At 43.2% G+C, this 17859-nt stretch overlaps 1 protein-coding gene across 3 annotated transcripts in view; it reads left to right on the top strand.

The window, feature by feature from the left end:
* LOC311014567 (myosin IXB) overlaps positions 1-17859 on the top strand; it is a 48212-nt gene that overhangs the window by 10858 nt on the left and 19495 nt on the right. For all 3 annotated transcript variants that reach the window (XM_084011230.1, XM_084011229.1, XM_084011228.1), the window contains exons 2-5: positions 5274-5494; positions 5626-5845; positions 6221-6727; positions 16551-16645. In XM_084011230.1, coding sequence (XP_083867356.1) covers positions 5337-5494; positions 5626-5845; positions 6221-6727; positions 16551-16645 — 980 coding nt within the window. In that variant the 5' untranslated portion in view covers positions 5274-5336. The remainder of the gene's footprint in view (positions 1-5273; positions 5495-5625; positions 5846-6220; positions 6728-16550; positions 16646-17859) is intronic.

Here is a 17859-nt window from a genome sequence, read left to right as displayed (position 1 = left end):
AGCCCACAGTCACAGAAAACAAAGAAAAGCATCAGGCCAAGTATCACAGATTCAAAACATTAATATAGATATCGTTGACTAATGTGTACCTGAGCAGAGTCCCTCCGTGTGTGTTGTTATCCAGGCTTCTCCTTGCTTTGTTGACATAGCCGGGTCGGCTATGTGAGCTAGCCAGTCGGACAGCTCATGGCTGCTGCTCTGCACTGCCACTGTTACAGCCGACAAGAAGTAGTACCCACCCACCTGTTCCCCTTAAGGTTAGCACTGTTAGCACTGTTAGCTTTGAGCCAGCTGTCACCATGTTGAGTGCTATTGAGCAACAATCCCATATATTGCACGCTCAAATCGTTTTATCGAAAATTTTGCCAACACATTTTCTCTGAACTAATGGATTTATTGTTTCAGCCCAATTAGCAAGTTATTATCTGTACTCTGTCTCCCAAATAATATTTTAATTATCTACCATTTAAGTGTATAACTGTAGTATAGAAACATTCAAAGTTGTAGTTTGCCTGACAGCTTTTTGAAAAACATAGTAATTGACTTCATCAAATTTAAAATAACAGCCTTCTGGCTCCTGTAAATGCCTTTCATTGTCATGTCAATGACTAGTAGCCTCCACCTCATAGCCCTAACTCATGACATTTGTCAGGCATCCCGAAGTGGAATTCTGGGAGTCACCATATCTTCGGTCCACACTCACTGCTGACATCATGACTTCCTCTTGAATCACCTCTTTGTGTACATGTGTTTATTTGAGCCCGAGGCGGCGGCCGGAGGACTGAGACAGAGAGTTAACACGGAGAAATGTGTACTAGAGTGGAGCATTCCAGCTGACGCTCACTGATGTGTCACTGGGTCATTCACTTCCTGCCAGATGATAGTCAGCCTGCTGGTGTCGCAGCTCTGACTGGCGTCTCTGTTGACATTCATCTATAGCGTGAAGTCCATTAGGGAAGAAAATTTACCGTCTGTAGCACAGACGGAGAGCGTAACACTCACAGCTTTCACACACCTCTGAGTGAGATCATAAAACATTACAACAACTCTCCTTATAAAGGCAAAATATTCCTTTTGCTCCCTTCACTAATTGGCACTGTAGCCTTACTATCGCTCCTCCTTTTCCTTCTTTTCTGGGTGGAGCATTTTACGGTGTCTTTGAAGTTGGGTGAAGACGGCAGAGGAGGAGCTGGGAGAAAATGAGTAATACCTGGTTGGCTCATTTCCCTCCCGCCAGTGACTGTCAAACCACTCCTGCTCATACCTTCATCTCCAGCTTAAAGCAGTGCTTGTTTTATGCTCTACAGTTTGGCAGTTACGTGCGCACACATGCATCACACTTTTATTCATTGCATGTTTCTATTGCTGTCTTTTTAATGTTGTGCTCCTCAGAATTATAACGTATAAAACGGGCCATAACCTTCAGTGAAATATTTACCCCCAGACAACTGTCTCCTAATAGTTCCCCTGTGACGTAGGTTTGAAAGTTGGCGTTGCACTCCAGACCTGAACATGTGTGGCCTAACTAAAAATAAACCCTCAATAATTTTATTATAAGGATTTTATTGTTCAATTTCTGCCATTTTGAGGAAGCAGCATATTTCCGTGTGTAGGCAAATCACTATCCTGATGAATTCACAGTGGAATTAATTTACTGCAAGCCTATTCTCCTTGATTGGATTATGAGGAGTTATGTGGGTTAAGGTTGGTGAGTCCAAAGGGGGATGAATGGTACCGCATTTACAAAAACATAAACACACAAAAAAAAGGTCTGGTTTAAGGAGCTTGTTAGTTGTTAATGCCCCCTCCTGCACGCAGAAAGCTGCTGAAGAGTCCCTCTCTACCCCCAGCTGTAGTCTTGTGCTCCAGGGTCTTCCCATCAGCCCCCCAGTAAGCAGCTAAAGGGCCAGGCTAAGCCTCCGCAAAGCGGACAACCCCGGGTCTTATCTGAGGAATGCTGGGCATCCTTGCAGAGGATCTCCTCCCCAGGGAGGAAGCTGTATTATCTCAAAGCCTCCGTCTCCTTCGATTGTCTCCTGGGATCTCTCTCCTTTCTGTCTCACTTTTCAGAAGTTTACTTTTCTCTGTCCTTCAACTCTTTTTTTACTGTTCGGTTTTCTCTCTGTCATTACCCTTTTCCTCAGGTTTTTTTGTCTCCCCCACGCAGCGAACGAACCAAGACGAACCAACATATACTGTACTTTCTAGTTGTTCTTTTTGAAAGTAGTTGAGAGAGAGCGACTCAGGAGTTAAAGTAACAGATTTAAACCAGACATGGCCCATGATCGAGGATAATAATGATGCTGTCTTTTGTGGTCTGCAGTTTTGCATGCCTTGGCATTTTACAGGCTTGCATGTTTTTGGGACTGTGGTCGGCTAGCCTGGCAAAGGCACAAACTCATGACTCTCGAGCTGTTCTATTTTTCCTCTAATTCTGCTGTGACCTAAATGATTCCAGAGTTGGCTTTGTTGAGATATCTTTGTTGTTTAACTTTTGTATTTGCTCCGTTTATAGTATGTAGTGGTCTTTGTCCTTTTGTGTGTGTGTTAGACAACAAATTTGATGTTTGTAAAGGCAAAAAATAAAATAAAAACTATCTGAAACAGGCATGAACACTGCAAAAGGAATCCCCAGATATATTGGGCACCATTTACTAGGAGCACCGATTGATCAGAGTTGTTATTTCCTTTTTAAGATTGGTGAGATTGTGTGCGATCAGATCCTACGGTTAAACAGTAGCTGAAGAAGCGACGGAACACTATCTTTACCACAATTATGAAACTAGATATTTTTGCCCTTGATTGAAGTGAGGAAACCATGCTTTTTGAGCTTAATTCATAAAATGACTACCGAGTAGGTTGTCTGTGTGTATTATTCATCTGCAGAGCTGCAGAGCACGTTGCTTAAATCAGTCATGGAAAGTTTTCAGTGAAAACAAACCTTTTTATAATGGAGAACTTGATTTCTGCGCATGCAAACATCTGTGAGAGCTTCTTTTCCCTCGGCCTGCTTTTTGGAGCATATCGCAGACTATAACATTTCTTATTTTTCAGGCTGAGAAAATAAACAGTCTCTTGCTTGAAGGATAGAAGTGATAAACTGTAGGACTCGGTGCTTTCGGGACTCGACCCGGGATCAGGTTACCAAAGCAGGGCAGCCTGCCTGCCACACAGTGATTTATACCAGGTTCCCGTTTCCCAAGGGGGGGCTTGCAATGTTCACAGAATACATTACTGATGCAGAGCCACGCTACATGATCCATCATTAGACCAAACTTTACCCAGCTGTTGTCTTGGTGATTCACAACTATTTTTCACTCTTCTGCATTCATTTAGAAGAGTTAACCTAGATCCCATACCAGTGGTTGTTATACTAACTGCCCTGAAATACCTCAGCATCACTTCAAAGAGTTGCCTTAAATGAATCAGTAAACTATCTTGTTATCGGCTATGATGTAAAGCTGCCATCATGTCTGATAAAGTAACCTCAGCAACATGCTGTCAGTAGTTTGGGGGTGGAAGTGAACTCGCAGTTGTTTGAAGAAATATGATTGTGCAATGATTTCAGCGCTAATTACGTGGGAAGTGTGAGCCCTACATGGTTTTAAACGGACGCTGAAGTACTATAAAGTAGAAAACTGCTACTCGTACATGAACCCAACCTCTGTGAAGGTTGCATAAAGCCATATGTTCATGGATGGTTTATAGATGGGCATTTAAAGTGTAGTTTTCTTTGAAACAAGAACAGGAGGCGATTCGGCACAAATATGTGACGTCAGCAGTCCAGCACGCTGTGAACTCTTGCTCAACTTTTACAGAGCAGCGTGTAAACGCTGTGGTTTAATCTATTCTTTTGTATTTAGGCTTTTGTGATAAAACCTTGTTAACGCTGGTAGTTCCTGCTCATACCCTATAGGCCGAAAGCATGCACATTTTCAAAACCACATCAGCTAATTTGACTGATTAATACAGTCAACAAGAAATAGTGCATTCAAATTCATTTGGATACAAACCTGTTATGGCCCTGTGTTGCTAAACTCTTACTTTGCAATTACATGAAAGGGTTTTCAAAGAATTGGTGCCCGGCCTTGACTCCGGCGAGTTTAATGGCATAGAACCCAGTCATGTGGTTCATCAGTTCAAAGTTTGTCCTGCCCCCTTTGTTTGTTGTGGTTCAGTTCATAAAAGATCCTGGTACTTCTTCAAGGCTGCCTTACCCCGGTCAGGAAATCAATGATATCCCTAGTAAGGACTGAACAAATGTCTACTTTGTTCTCGGTTAATGGTCTGCTCAGTGCTCTGTGATGTTGCAAGTGCCTTTTGTGTCGGGACCTGTCCAGGCAGAGTAAGTTGAGTTATCCATGGATTGAGAGATGCTTGTTTTTGTGGTGAAAAGTAACGTGTCATACTGCCACCAAGTTCTATGTCATACAGCTGTGTAGGTGTCTTGTCTGTCTGTGAGAGTGAATAATGTGCAGTCATTGCATCATTTGTGGTTTAAGTGTTCTGTGTTGTTTGTGTCTTGGTTGCTATCGTCGAGCGGAAGGGTTTATTTTTCTGTGCGGCATCTCTGCAGCTGCAATTTACGATAAAGATTCAGCGGTTCGGGTTATTTACATGTGAAGTGACATCAATGCACTGCAGTGTTAATATGAGTCACCACTGATGCACATATCTTTGCCCTGTACCCGGGTTCATGTGCATGGAAGTTCAGTTTAATTTTGTCTTTTTGATCTAGGACACAGATCTCACAAATCTATTGCTAATTTATAAGGCCTTTATCCTATTAAGCTGTTATATTATATTTGTGTACGCCTTTTTTCTAGGCTATCTTAAGACCTCATAATATAATGCTGTAGCAGTAGCATTATATCCCGAATGAACATTCAGAGAGTCAAATACCAAGGACGAGCTTTCCGTGTGGTTTGAGACTGTGTTTGAAAATCAACTATTTTGTTTTCATTTTAAAATGCTCGCTCAGAGCTGCAATTTCCCATTGTTTAGGCTTTTAAAAAGCTGCAATCCTTTATATTGTAAACCGTTCACTGCCTGTGTTTCTACTGGCTTTACACCAGAGCTCTGAGTGTTTACTGGGATAGAATAGGCATGAGGGTCGGGCTCGTTCATCCCAAATGTTGTTACTACAGAGGTATCTGCTATGGCTGTGGACAACCTCATTTTATCACAGTGTCTATATGGGTATATTATCAGTCAGTGTTGGTGTATACAAGTGAAAATGACTGACACTGATGGAAGCAACGTGTCATTTTCAGGTGCTGCTTGGTGAGAGGGAATAAGTGGGTGCGGCATGCTGAGGCCACTCCCCCTGGCCCAGGATGAGTGTCAGAGATGGCGCTGCCACCATGGCAACGAACGCAGGTGGAGGAGGGGGGGGAGGCAGGCCAGCCAGTCCTAACGATAACGATGGCCGCTCATACCTGCTCCAGATCTACCCGCGGCTGGCTGCCCAGCCCAACACCTGCTGCAACCTTCGGTGAGTGTGCCACAGCATCGTGACTAGAACGTTGAGCGTCAACTGTTTGTCAAACTATGATGTTGTTGAAGTATTTAAGAAAGTACTGTCACCCAGCTGTGATGAAATGTCCATTTTTTTCCAATCATCAGAGTGCAGAAGGATGCAACAGCAGCCTCTGTGATTTCGGACGCTGCGGCGGCACTTGGGCTGGACCCTGGCCGCATGTATGTGCTGGCAGAGGTGAAGGAATGCGGTGGGGAAGAATGGGTGCTAGAGGCCGGAGACCTGCCAGCACAACGGTTTCTGCTGTGGCCCCGCAAAGCCCAGGAGCAACATCCTCAGAGCCTTGGCTTTTACTTCTTACTACAGGTAGAGTTTATGGCACACAGTGCACTTCGCACTGAGTGGATGTTGACCGCTGAGAAAGCTCCTCCCACTGACTATTGTATCCTGCCTCTTCCTGCTCTTACTTCCCTTTTTTTTTTTTTGCCATATTCAGAGAAAAACACAAGCAAGTTGTCAACCTCAATAACAAATTTCACACTAACATAATATAACAAAAAGGACAGTTAAATTAGCCTCATGCTAAATATTTCCTAATATCATTTCACCCCTCTTCAGTCAATCCCATTTGGGACTGCCCTTGACTATTTTGACTGGTTTTGAGACATTTTAAAGACATAGAATGTTTTAACTGAGAAAGATAATTGAATCTTTTCTTCTTGTACTCTTTTTCTGATCCAGGAGAGGAACCATGATGGCACTATTCATTATGTTCACCTCCCACCTGTGACTAAGGAGCAGGAGGCACAGCTAGCTGCCAGGGGCTTTCTTCCTCCTCCGCAGGATGACTTTGCAGACCTCTGCAACCTACCCGTCCTCAATGAGGACAGCATATTAAACAACCTGCGCACACGCTTTTACAAGAAAAAGATCTACACCTATGCAGGCAGCATCCTCATCGCAATCAACCCCTTCAAGTTCCTGCCCATTTATAACCCTAAGTACGTCAAGATGTACGAGAACCACCAGCTGGGCAAACTGGAGCCTCATATTTTTGCTATTGCAGACGTAGCCTACTACGCTATGCTCAGGAAGAGGGTCAACCAGTGCATCGTCATCTCTGGGGAAAGTGGCTCAGGCAAAACCCAGAGTACGAACTTCCTGATCCACTGTCTGACTGCGCTCAGCCAGAAGGGATACGCCAGCGGGGTGGAGCGGACCATACTGGGAGCTGGACCGGTCCTCGAGGTAAGATGTGTACATGTGTGACAGCAATTTTGGGCCTTTGTCTTCTACACTAGTCACTTTGGTTGATTTTGTTTTTTTCCCTCTAGAAATTAGGCAACTAGTGTAACGAGTGCTCTGGTTGGGGAGGCGAGTTGATACTTGTGAATAGATTAGAGGTGGGATAAAGTCTGCAGCTTAAAAGCCAGTGTCTGTCTCGTAAATGGGCCCAAAAAAAGAAAGAAAGAATGAAGAAAAACCAGTGGATTGTGTAACTAATACTGCTATTCTATTAGATCCCCTTCTGCTTCTGAGCTTCTCGTCTCTATCTCATTTGTCACATGGAAATAATCTCACCACAAATGATCTGTCATAGCAATATGCACTGCTGCACCGTGGCCAGGGTGTGAAATGCATCACTCTTTTGATTAAGTCCAACAATGACATTGCTTCATCAATGGTGACTCATCGTGTAGCTATGGCATGCATAAGCAAACACAAACAGGCATGGATGTTAGGATACAAGAAAAACACTGGGTTTTATTTGTAGATTATTTTATGGAGCAGTCATTATCTCCTGTTCAGTGGTTATGAATGATAAAACATCCCCAGTAGTGAGTCGTATTACTCAGTAGTACAGAGCAAATGCATTTTCAGGCTGTGACTCCACTGCACTTCCGTGCGTAGGCCGACCTAATGGAGCATTTGGTGGTCCGTGTGCAGTGTAAAAGACTTTAACATAAAGACTATGGTCTGGCCAGAAAGAAGAAATGAAAAAGGAGGATGGGAAGTTGCTTTCTTAACCCCTAATGTGGCCTCTTGCTTTTAAAAAAAAAGCTGTCGGAATCGAGACAAGATAGTGCTGTTTATTAGTTTTCTATCTCTACCTATATTGGAGTCGATGTTTCTGATTGTATTTTGGGTAACAGATAGCGTAACATCATGGGTTCTGATTTTGACCATTTAGAATATGAACAACATGAATTTAATTTGGAGCTGATATTGTATCATGTCGGGTCAGGTGACTGCTGCTCTTCCTGCTTTCGTCTCTCTGAGAAATGAAACGCTTGTACTGACTTGCTCCCTGCCACTGGCGACGTGAACAAATGAACCAAAAACTACAGCCAAACTGTTACAGAAAGCTTTATGAGAGCTGCTGAAAATGGTGCTCTAGACGGACAGATTGTTCGAATTAGTCTCCAAACAGTGTCTCCCTTGCTTAGTTGTCTGCTTTTCAAGTGAGCAACTGCCTCACAAGAAAAGGCAGTGCTTATCAGACGAAATACACCACCAAAATATATATCCTTCCTCTCATGCATTTGCATTGAAAATTCATATTTATTTACTCCTTTTTACTTGCCCTGTCCCGTCAGCAGTTTGGACTTGGACATGTTGGGATTTTTTCAGTCGACTGTGAAGTAAATGACTATGCATTTAGAAACGGATACTGTATGGGGCGTCACCAGTGAGTGCAGGCTTCTGTCTGCAAGGCAGCTGAGGGTTATCTTTAGGCAGCTAAATATCCAGGGCTCGTTGGTGTGCTCAGTTTGGTGACAACAGAGTGGTTTGGAGGCACATACTCATACAAATGCATGCAGGCAAAAGGGGACATCTGTTAGCTTTTACTTTGTTGAATAAAAAATGGTTGCATCATGAGAGACACGGTATTGTTTTTGCTCGAGTTTGATCCTTGAGCTACATGGCAAAGAGTAGAGTTGACTTCACTGAGTTTATTTTTCATTCCTGTAATGAGAAACGGGGTCTCTTCCACTTTCACATATGGAAGAATTTACCTCTGGTCAGACCTCAAGCAGGGTTATTATTGTGAAGTCATTTTCAGCATCCACTCTCATGCTCCCTCATAAGCAAGAGTGTTGTTTCACATTGTGCTCTGCCGTGTAGACCTCCATCACTGGAAGTTCGATTCCACTTATGATGTATATGTTCAACACTGTGGTCTGTCTCTGCAGGACAAAGCATAAAGTTTATGTCATATTATATTTGAGTGCTTCCTGTTAGCGATGTAAAAAAACCCAGGAAAGCCCCATATCGTTACCCAATCATCGGAATACCATGTAGACAAAATGCAGAAGTCCTAGCACTGGATTTCAGTTTAATAGTCCTCCTTGGTGTGGCTAACTCATTACTTGCAGCGTCGAACTGGAAGTAAATCCCCTCCAGATTGTTCTGTTTTATTTTGCAGTAACGTGGCTAAAAATAGACCTTTTTAGCCAGAAAAGCTTTATGTGGAATGCGGTTTATTCAAAGTAGCAAACGGCGCTGAAAAGTAAAACTCCCTGATCCGTGAAAGTAAGTTCATTAGAAGACACAATACTATGGAACGGAACAAAATGGAAACGAACTGGCCACAGGCTATTGGCTAGTTATTTGACAGGATACAGGGTGGTCAGCCACAGTACTGTGCAGGCATGTTGTATCCATCAGTCATATGTCACCGTTGTCTCCAGACCCTCCTGACTCAGGCCTGGAGCTTTCACTCACAGAACTACTGCCGCTTACGGATGCGTTTGAATAAGTGCATCGTTGGTCCCCTGATGTCTGTCAGTCTTTGGCTCCGCATGGCTGATTAGGGAAAAGTGGGGGCACGGGGCCGGGAGATTTTCCTCTCAATCAGCAGAGTTCTGGTCCCTTTGGCAGACACGCTGTCACTCTGCCGTTCACTCCCAGAATGCAGAGTGTATGTTAGCATGGTCCAGAGCTGTGGTTGCAGTTGTGGGGCAGACAGGGAGACGGGTTCAGTCCTTGCTGGCCCGCTCTGTGGAGAAAGTGGAGGTTAGATTCCATGTGGGACCAGCTGTACATTTCACCCTCTGGCAGAATTTCTTTAAATTTGCATTGCACAGTTAAGGCAAAAGCTGAGGCAGTTGCCGTTTTTTTCCACACTATTGCAATGCGAAGAAGCCCGTCCTAGTTTGTTTATGTGAAAGCATTCTGTTTTAACAACACCCACCAGCTTTAGCAGCTAGCTCATAAGATGGCTGACGTGACGCTAAAGTCACTTTAAAGAGGAAGCAAAAGCTCCCCTGAAATGTTGTTCCCTGCGGTTTTCTCCACACAAATAGTCTACCTCGTGTGGTTCCTTCCTGACACATTCCAGGCGATCTCTATATATTGAGTGTAGAATGCTATTTATAGATACCAAAGTGAAGGGATTTTTACATCGGCAAAGGGATTTTATGTGGTTCTTTTTCTGTCCTGGACACCGATCACAGCGGTGGAAGCTGTGTGTGGTTCTTCAAGCTATAGGGGAGGTCTTCCAGCTCGGGTCACACATTTTGAGGAGATGAGATCATCTTTTATGGTGCTGGACAGGCTGTATGCTATGTTGCAAGCAGATTGAATGGCCCCAACCAGAAAGCATGTGGCAAAGCCACTGTTATATTTTAGTTCATTGTACTTTTTATTGTATTCTACATGCTATTGTATTGTTTTCACTTCAAGAAATGTCCCTCCTTTGTCTTGAATGTAATTCAGGTAAAGGAGACATTGTCCTTAATAGTTTCTTCAGTTTGTACAAATAAGACTACCGCCTGCAGAACAGCTCACCAGATCTGAATGAGTGTGTCATTTATGAACTGGTCCAACTGGTTGTTCCTCTGTGACGTGGTTCTTTTGGTGTCTCTGTTTTCTTGAAGCCTATTTATTCTTATTGTAAACACAGGCCCTCCTCCATTGCAAAGAGTTGGCTGACACATAGCAGACAATATGGTGATGTTATATTTTAATCATGGAGAAAGATCAATAAGTTTGAAAATCCACATTGCTGCTTAAAAGTACAATTTGGAAAGTTGACAACTCTGTGATTAGTGAAGAGGTACTTACAGTCCTGAAAAGGGTTGAGAAGCATAATTGTTTTCATCATCAGGATGTAGGGTATAATCATGGAAATTATTTGTTTGGAATAATACCAACTTCTAGGGTGAAAAAACTGTTTTCTTGCTCAAAGCTTTAAAAGGAAAGTTTGATTTTAGTTGGTGAACAGAAAATCATCTACAGACTTGCCTTTTAACCAAAGCCTCCTAGTTGTTATGCATATTCCTATTATATTCTGCCTCTAAGTCCACAGCTGCCTCCTTGCCAGCCCGTCTCACAACCTCAGACAGGAAGTTCCTATCATCCGGAACCCTTTTTAACAGGAAGCAGATACGACACGGGAAGTAATGGCAGCAGTTCTCTCTGCTGTTAGCTTAGGGCTTTGAGGGGCGTGGCTACACCAAAAGTATTGTATTGTTGTACAGGAAGTGCAGAGGAGTAGCTGGCCATTCTGTCTGCTGAGCCATTGTTTATCTCTTAGTTATGGGTTGCACCTTTATTCCTCAGCTATATTTGGTCAGACTGGATGGCATTGTGTATAAGTCTGGGAAAAACTGGCATTACTGAGATTAAATCACTGCGTCATGCACACATGTCATTCATTTCATACACACACACACACACTCATATACAGTATACAAAGGCCTTACTGTAATCATACCACTCATATTGAAGAGTGGAGTATGCTGTTCCTTACAGGCCAAACGCAGCTTACATGTAGCAGCATGATTCAGGCCACTTGAGGGTCTATTCATGGTACTCTGACCACATCACAGGCTGAGGTTTGATGTGGTACCCATCTAGACAAGGGTGGAGCTGCTCGAAATGACTTCAGTCTGGTGAAACACAAGACCACAAGAGGAGCAAAACTGGTGCTAGAAAACGTTATTCCAGCTATTCCAATCTCTTACCTCTGACATCGTCATGGTTTGACCCTGTATTGTGTATATGTTTCAGAAAACTTGTTTAAATATTGATAGAGAAACACTCGAGAGATCACAAAAAATACCCTTCGATGATGCAAACTGCGTCAGGCAAAGAATTCTGTTCGTCTTTCCCATCATTGGATTTGCACTGAGGAGTCTATGTGACCAAGTTGCAGAATAACATGCAGTGCCATGGTCACAAATGGGTCAAACTGCACAATTTTAGACACATTTCAAATACAATAAAACTAATGCAGACCACAGTATTGTAGGAGAATTTGTTAAATGGTATGGGATTCAGAAAATGAGAGGTTTCGTTTCTCATTCGGTCCAAAAGGCTTAACAGAGTTCAGGGTAAAATTGCAATGCTACTGAAGCGTTGTAATTCGACTGACTATATGTTAGTCTACAGTTAGTTCATGTTGCCATTGCATATTGGAGTGGAGTAAGTTATCAGTTGTGACACACCGTCCATGTTGTATACTCTTGATGTTGAAATGCCTGTGTGGCCTGTGATGTTCAGACTAAACACGCCTTAAAGATGAGGATTGCTCAAATTCTCGCACAAGATTGATGAAGTAAAAAGTATGCTGTATGCTCCAGTTTCCTACTGGGCTCAACATGGATTATGTACTGTGACTCCCTTATAACCTTGGTGGTTTTCTGTGTGTGTATCAGTGTTTTTAAATGCTGTCTTGAGGCTTTATTTGTCCCATGTTTTTTTGATTAATGTTCAGTATTAGTTCTTCTCCATGAGGCTGTTCAGTTAAGCACAGCATTTACCTTAAAGTTAGTACATTGAAGTGTCTGATTTGTTTTCCAACCTTTGTTAATAATAACAGTCATCCATTACAATCAACCATTGCACCCTGAAGCAATTACTGTTTTTTTCTTCTTCTCCACAACCACTGCTTTATTTCCACTCTGCTGGCATTCAACACAAGTTAATTTGTTTTCCACTACAGTTAGCTGTCATGTGATAACAGGCCGTATACTTTTCATACAAGCTTTATTGTGTCAGAAGAATGTTGTTGTATATGCATGACTTTAAATCCCCAGGGCTGCAGCTACCAATTGTTATCAATTCATCTTTTGAATATAGATTTCTCAACCCAAAAGTAACATCATCATGGTTGTTTTGTCCAATCAACAGTCCAAAACCCAAACATGTTGAATTTAATATATATAACAGAGAAAAGAGGCAAATCCTATATTTGTGAAAATTGAACAAACTAATATTTGGCATTTATGCTTGATGATTGATTGTTTTTTTTGTATCAATCAACTAAAATCCTTAAATGCAAATCATCTGCAGTGTGAAGGTGTCATCCAGCACATTTACACAATTTTAGTTAACTGCAAGTCATTTCCCTTTAAAAAAAAAAAACAGTGCTGCCATGTCATTCTGCGCAAGGCAAGAAATAAAGAGCATAGAAATATAATTTGTTTTTGACCTTCAGGCAGTTCCGTACAACCGCATTCATTGGAAAATTCACTGTTTTTGAATCAAAGCATCAAGCCCTTCTGGGTGCTATTGATGCCATTATTATACATCAAAGAATCAATGCTTTGTTAATAATTCGGTTGAGTTGAGCTTGAGGGGTTTAAGTATAGTCGGTGGGATATAGTGGCGGCTTGAAGCAAGGCCAAGCATAGAGGAGGAACTGTGTAGAGACGTGGTTTTATTCAATCACTGCCAACATGTGATTTCACCAAAGCATTTTTTACAACAAGGAAAACAACAAACAGTGATTATTTTGTCGCTAAGTACCGTTGGCGTTTTGCCTTTATATTGGAGTTAGCAGTGATTATATAGTTTATTATCTTGCTGCACATTTATCCAGTGTAATTAAAGAGTAGATTTTGACTTAAAGAACATATAGGTGTGCATGTAAAGTGTTGCAGCTGTGTGAGTGAATGAGAATATCTACCTAGAGCTTTGATAAATGTTTGCACGAGTGCCTGCCGTTGCACTCTGTGAATGTGGGAACCGTCCTTTGTGACGGTTGGACTTTTTTAGAGTCCTTTTGTGAGTCTGTAGTGAGGTGTCAGTGTCAGGGCCTTGGCAGCGCCTGTGGAAACGTTAAACTGAAGCTCTTTTGAGCAGCGAGGCTTTAAAGGATGCAGCAGTGCCTCGGTGTCGTAGCAATAAGGTCTAGTACCCAAGCACCAGCTGCATGTTTTACTGGTTACAAAAGAGTATTTTTCTCTTCCCTTATTTTGTAGGCCTATTGAAAGTCCGCAAAAAAAATGCTCAAAACTCTAACGCACTCGGAAGTGACTTATAGAAGCGACTACACACAGCTTGGGGGGAAGTACACATCAGACCATTTCCTCACGCAGGTTTTTGTTTGCTAGTTTATACAATCACAAACATAAGTATATCATTTGTACTTTCTCGTCTCTGCCACACTCGCTTGTTTCAACAACTCACTGTTGAACAGATACTCTCCTAGTGTGTAAGGAGAAGTGAGTTTGTGTGTGAGTGCATATGAGTGAGTGAGGGGGTGAGGGGGTTGGATGGGGATGTGAGACTACTTCGGATAAGTCTGGCTCTGTAGAAGTGGAAATATACAGGGTAACGGGCTGCCAAAGAAGCCCGCTCACCACAGAGGAATCAGTTAAAACAGCGTTGTACGTCATGAAATGATGGCTGGATATGCATACAAAACATGCAGATACTTGAGCCCCCCCTCTCTCTTTTTTCTCTTTCAAAACTCTCCCATCCCTCCTTTTTTAATCCATAAACTCCATGAAAGTAACCCCTATTTCACAAGAATGCACATTAGACCTTTCCATGGACACAATCTGGAGCCGTCGGTCCACTTCCCCATACCTGCCGAGCCTTCCAGCCAATGATAGCATTCGCCCATGGGCAAGTTCAAATACGAATGATGCCGTAACATGTTTAGCATTCCCACCGTGGTGCAGCAGCCTGGGCTTTGCAGAGATTTCCCAGGGTTTTTGTGCTCTTGGGTGCAAGGTTTGTAGAGTGAACAGTGCTGGTCACAGTGGGCAGCATTGAGCAGTGAGACACTTTGGAGTATCGGTGCCAAAACCGACTTACTGGCCCTCAAACCTGGAATAGAAGTGGTGGCATTGTACTCTGTAAACACAGGCAACACCTGAATAAATAAATATACTTTATTTGTTGGTATACTAAACAACCGAGCATGCATGTAGATTAATAACGGTGTGGTAGAGTGTGTGTGTGAGTGAGACGGTGGGTAAAAATCTTGTCTGAGCAAGTCCAGGTTTGTCTGAAAAATGGATCTTTCTGCTCGCAGATAAGATGTTATATAAAAAACAAGAAATACAGGTCATTGGGTTCATCCCAAGGAATCTCTATCAGACCCTCTAGGTAGGTGTGTGTGTTTTTGCCCCCTATGTTCAATCAGTCCTTAACAACACTGTATCAAATTCTCCCTGCAACCGCTTTGGAAGATACAATGTGGCTCCTATTTAACATGCACTGAGTCAACTTCCCCTCGGTGGCCTTTTGAGGAGTGTGTGTTTGTGTGTGTGTGTGTGTGTGTGTGTCTATCTGTTACCATGTGAGCATGTGCATCGTGAAGAAAGAGAGTGCTATTCTGTTACCGTATCAATGCAGTAAACAGGGCCCCTCAGGCCTGGTAGCCGGGCGCTGTGTGCCCACGGCTGGCTTAGCATTAGACCGAGCCCTGGACAGAAACCCCGGTCCTCTCTGTTTCTGTCTTTGACACTGCTATACAGAACGCCTGTCCCAACCTCATTTATCATCTATGCACTCTCTGCTCTCTCACTCTCTCACTCTCTCTCTCTCTCTCTCTCTCTCTCTCTCTCTCTCTCTCTCTCTCTCTCTCTCTCTCTCTCTCTCTCTCTCTCTCTCTCTCTCTCTCTCTCTCACTCTCTTACAAACACACACACACAGCATGAACAAGATAATGAGGAAAAAAGGTCTGGAAGGAGGAAAGACAAGAAAGAGATGGATGAGAAGAGAGTGAGAGGAGGGCAAGAGGGGACAACGAGTTGCAGATGCTCACCCCCTCCTAGGGGCCCCCCAACATGCACACACACACACACACACACATAGTCCCAGCCCCCGGCCCCTCCGCCATCTCAGCTGCTGTTCATAAACAAGATTTAACCTCTTGACTCATTTCTTTCGTTGTCATGGTGATTTGTTGTTATTGTTGTTGCAGTCCGGGTGCTCATACATGTGCTGGCACTGATTGAGTTGCGCCTTCATATAGGCTAAGGTGTGAAACCAGTGGGCTGTCATAAAACGCCATTCATTCAAACTCAAAAACAAGCCACGATATATGCATGCAGTCGGCTGAAAGGTGTCTTAGTTCGTTTCACATAATCTTGTTAAAAACAAAGCATTCTTCCCGCTTTACTGGTAGCTCCATTAGCTGGTAGCCAAACAATGTGCAAAAACATTGTGGATCTGAGCGTAGAGATGAGGCTGGGGGTTGGATGCATGCAGTTGTGTTGTGTTCCTACTGGTCCAGGGGTTCTCCAGAGTAGTGAGTAAGAAGAGAGCAGGCAGTCAAGGGCAATATAAACAGGGCAATAAAAGGAATATTTGAGAAAGTGTGAGTCAGCTCTACCACGAGAGGTCCAGAGCATGCAGCTCAAAATATCATGCTGCAACAGAATGCATGATTAGCTGTGGACAGACACGAAGGTGTACGGACACACATGCAACCAATTACATGACCCTTCTGGTGGAGATAATTGGTAGGAAGGGTTGGTAATTGTTTCGGGGGGGGGCGGTAGTGGATGCTTCTATCAGCCAGTGTGTCTTCAGCAGTTAAGACTCTCTTAAAATTAAGCCTGATATGGTTTCCAGGACACAATTCTCTGGTCCAAAACTGTCCTCCTGTCTCCTTCTCAGTGTTTTAAATGTTATCTTTCATGAACGAACCAGTTACCTCATTGGTTTATTTGACGAAAGATGCATTTCTTCTAGGTTTCATATTTTCGTTTCGTTTGTTGCAGTAATCTTGAGAAGTTGTTGGTTGATTTGGTAATGCATGCATGCTTGTGACTCAATACCCTGACACTTATCAGGTCTTTCTGTCTCCCCCTGTTGTCTCCGTCAGGCTTTCGGGAATGCCAAGACGGCGCACAACAACAACTCCAGCCGCTTCGGCAAATTCATCCAGGTGAATTACCTGGAGAGTGGAGTGGTCAGAGGGTGAGTATTTATTGATTTATTTATTTATTTATTTGTGGCCTTGTTAACTTTAGTCTGCAGTACAACAGCATACAGGCACATGTAAACAATTGCTTTTGTGTTTTGTATCCTGTTCCTGTAGCTCGTCAACAGGGTCTTCCACCTCTCTATAACCTGATCCCTTCCTCTTTGCTCTTTTTATGTCCGTGCATGTGTGTTCATATGGACTGAAACTTTCAGCCACCAGCACGTCCTTCCTTTTTCTCTGCAGTCACTCTGGTTAGGCGCCGTATCAAAGTCTGGTCAGCTGTGTCACTTCCTCATTTCTCATCAGGAGAGGGTCGAACAGCTGCTGAACACAGAGCAAAGACGCATTGTATAATCGGTACAATATTCAGACCAATGGCCGATACTAGAAATAGAATTTGATTTGAACCATGTAAATGCCTTTGGCGACAGCTGCTTACCTCCACAGGAAGTGAGCGTCCCCAACCTGATTATCCCCTAATAGCACCAGGTCTCATCATGCTCTATTGAATTGCTTACCCCGAGAAAGGTCTGTAATCCAATCAGTAGAGCGATTCAATCTGATCAATCCGCTGATTTTAGCTGATTGATGCTTTCCTGTGGTACAGAGTGAACACACTCAGACAAGGAAACGGTGAAAACTATGAATGTCGTCAACCTAAAACACCTTCCATAGTTTTCTCTCACTGTACGTGTTGCGGCCGTCTGCTTCACACCACTCAAGTGTTGGACCCAGAGCACCATCACAGCTCTGTGGTCCTAACAAAGGCCGCCTGTCTATTTCTCCATCTCTACTGGCAGCCATTCAGACAGTCAATAGAGGAGATTAACAAAGGGAAAGCTGCTGTTCCACTATGCGCTGCTTTCTGAGCGCACCGACTGACAGACAGACAGGCTGTTTTAATGCTCTCTCTCTCTCTCTTTTGCTCTCTCTCCTTCTCTACCATTTCTCCATCTCTCTGTCTGGCTTATCCTTCCTCACTGGTAGCGAGATGGAGCAGAAGAATGGGGGAATGAAAACACACTTTAGAGGAAGTGTAGAAAGGAGGTGGAGTGTCAGTGAAAGACATCTGAGCATGAACATGTACGGTAGAAAGTACATGTTGTGACACTTCTGCTACTCTTTAGTATATGCTGACAGATATATTGTATAACCAGTATGAAAAGAGGCTCCTTTCAACATTCCTTTAGACTCGTACTGTTCTCCA

This window comes from Eutrigla gurnardus (genome assembly GCF_963514095.1).
Source record: "Eutrigla gurnardus genome assembly, chromosome: 6".
Lineage (NCBI taxonomy): Eukaryota > Metazoa > Chordata > Actinopteri > Perciformes > Triglidae > Eutrigla > Eutrigla gurnardus.
The sequence above is the reverse complement of the archived record's forward strand: the minus strand, read 5'-3'. Positions and strand labels throughout refer to the sequence as shown.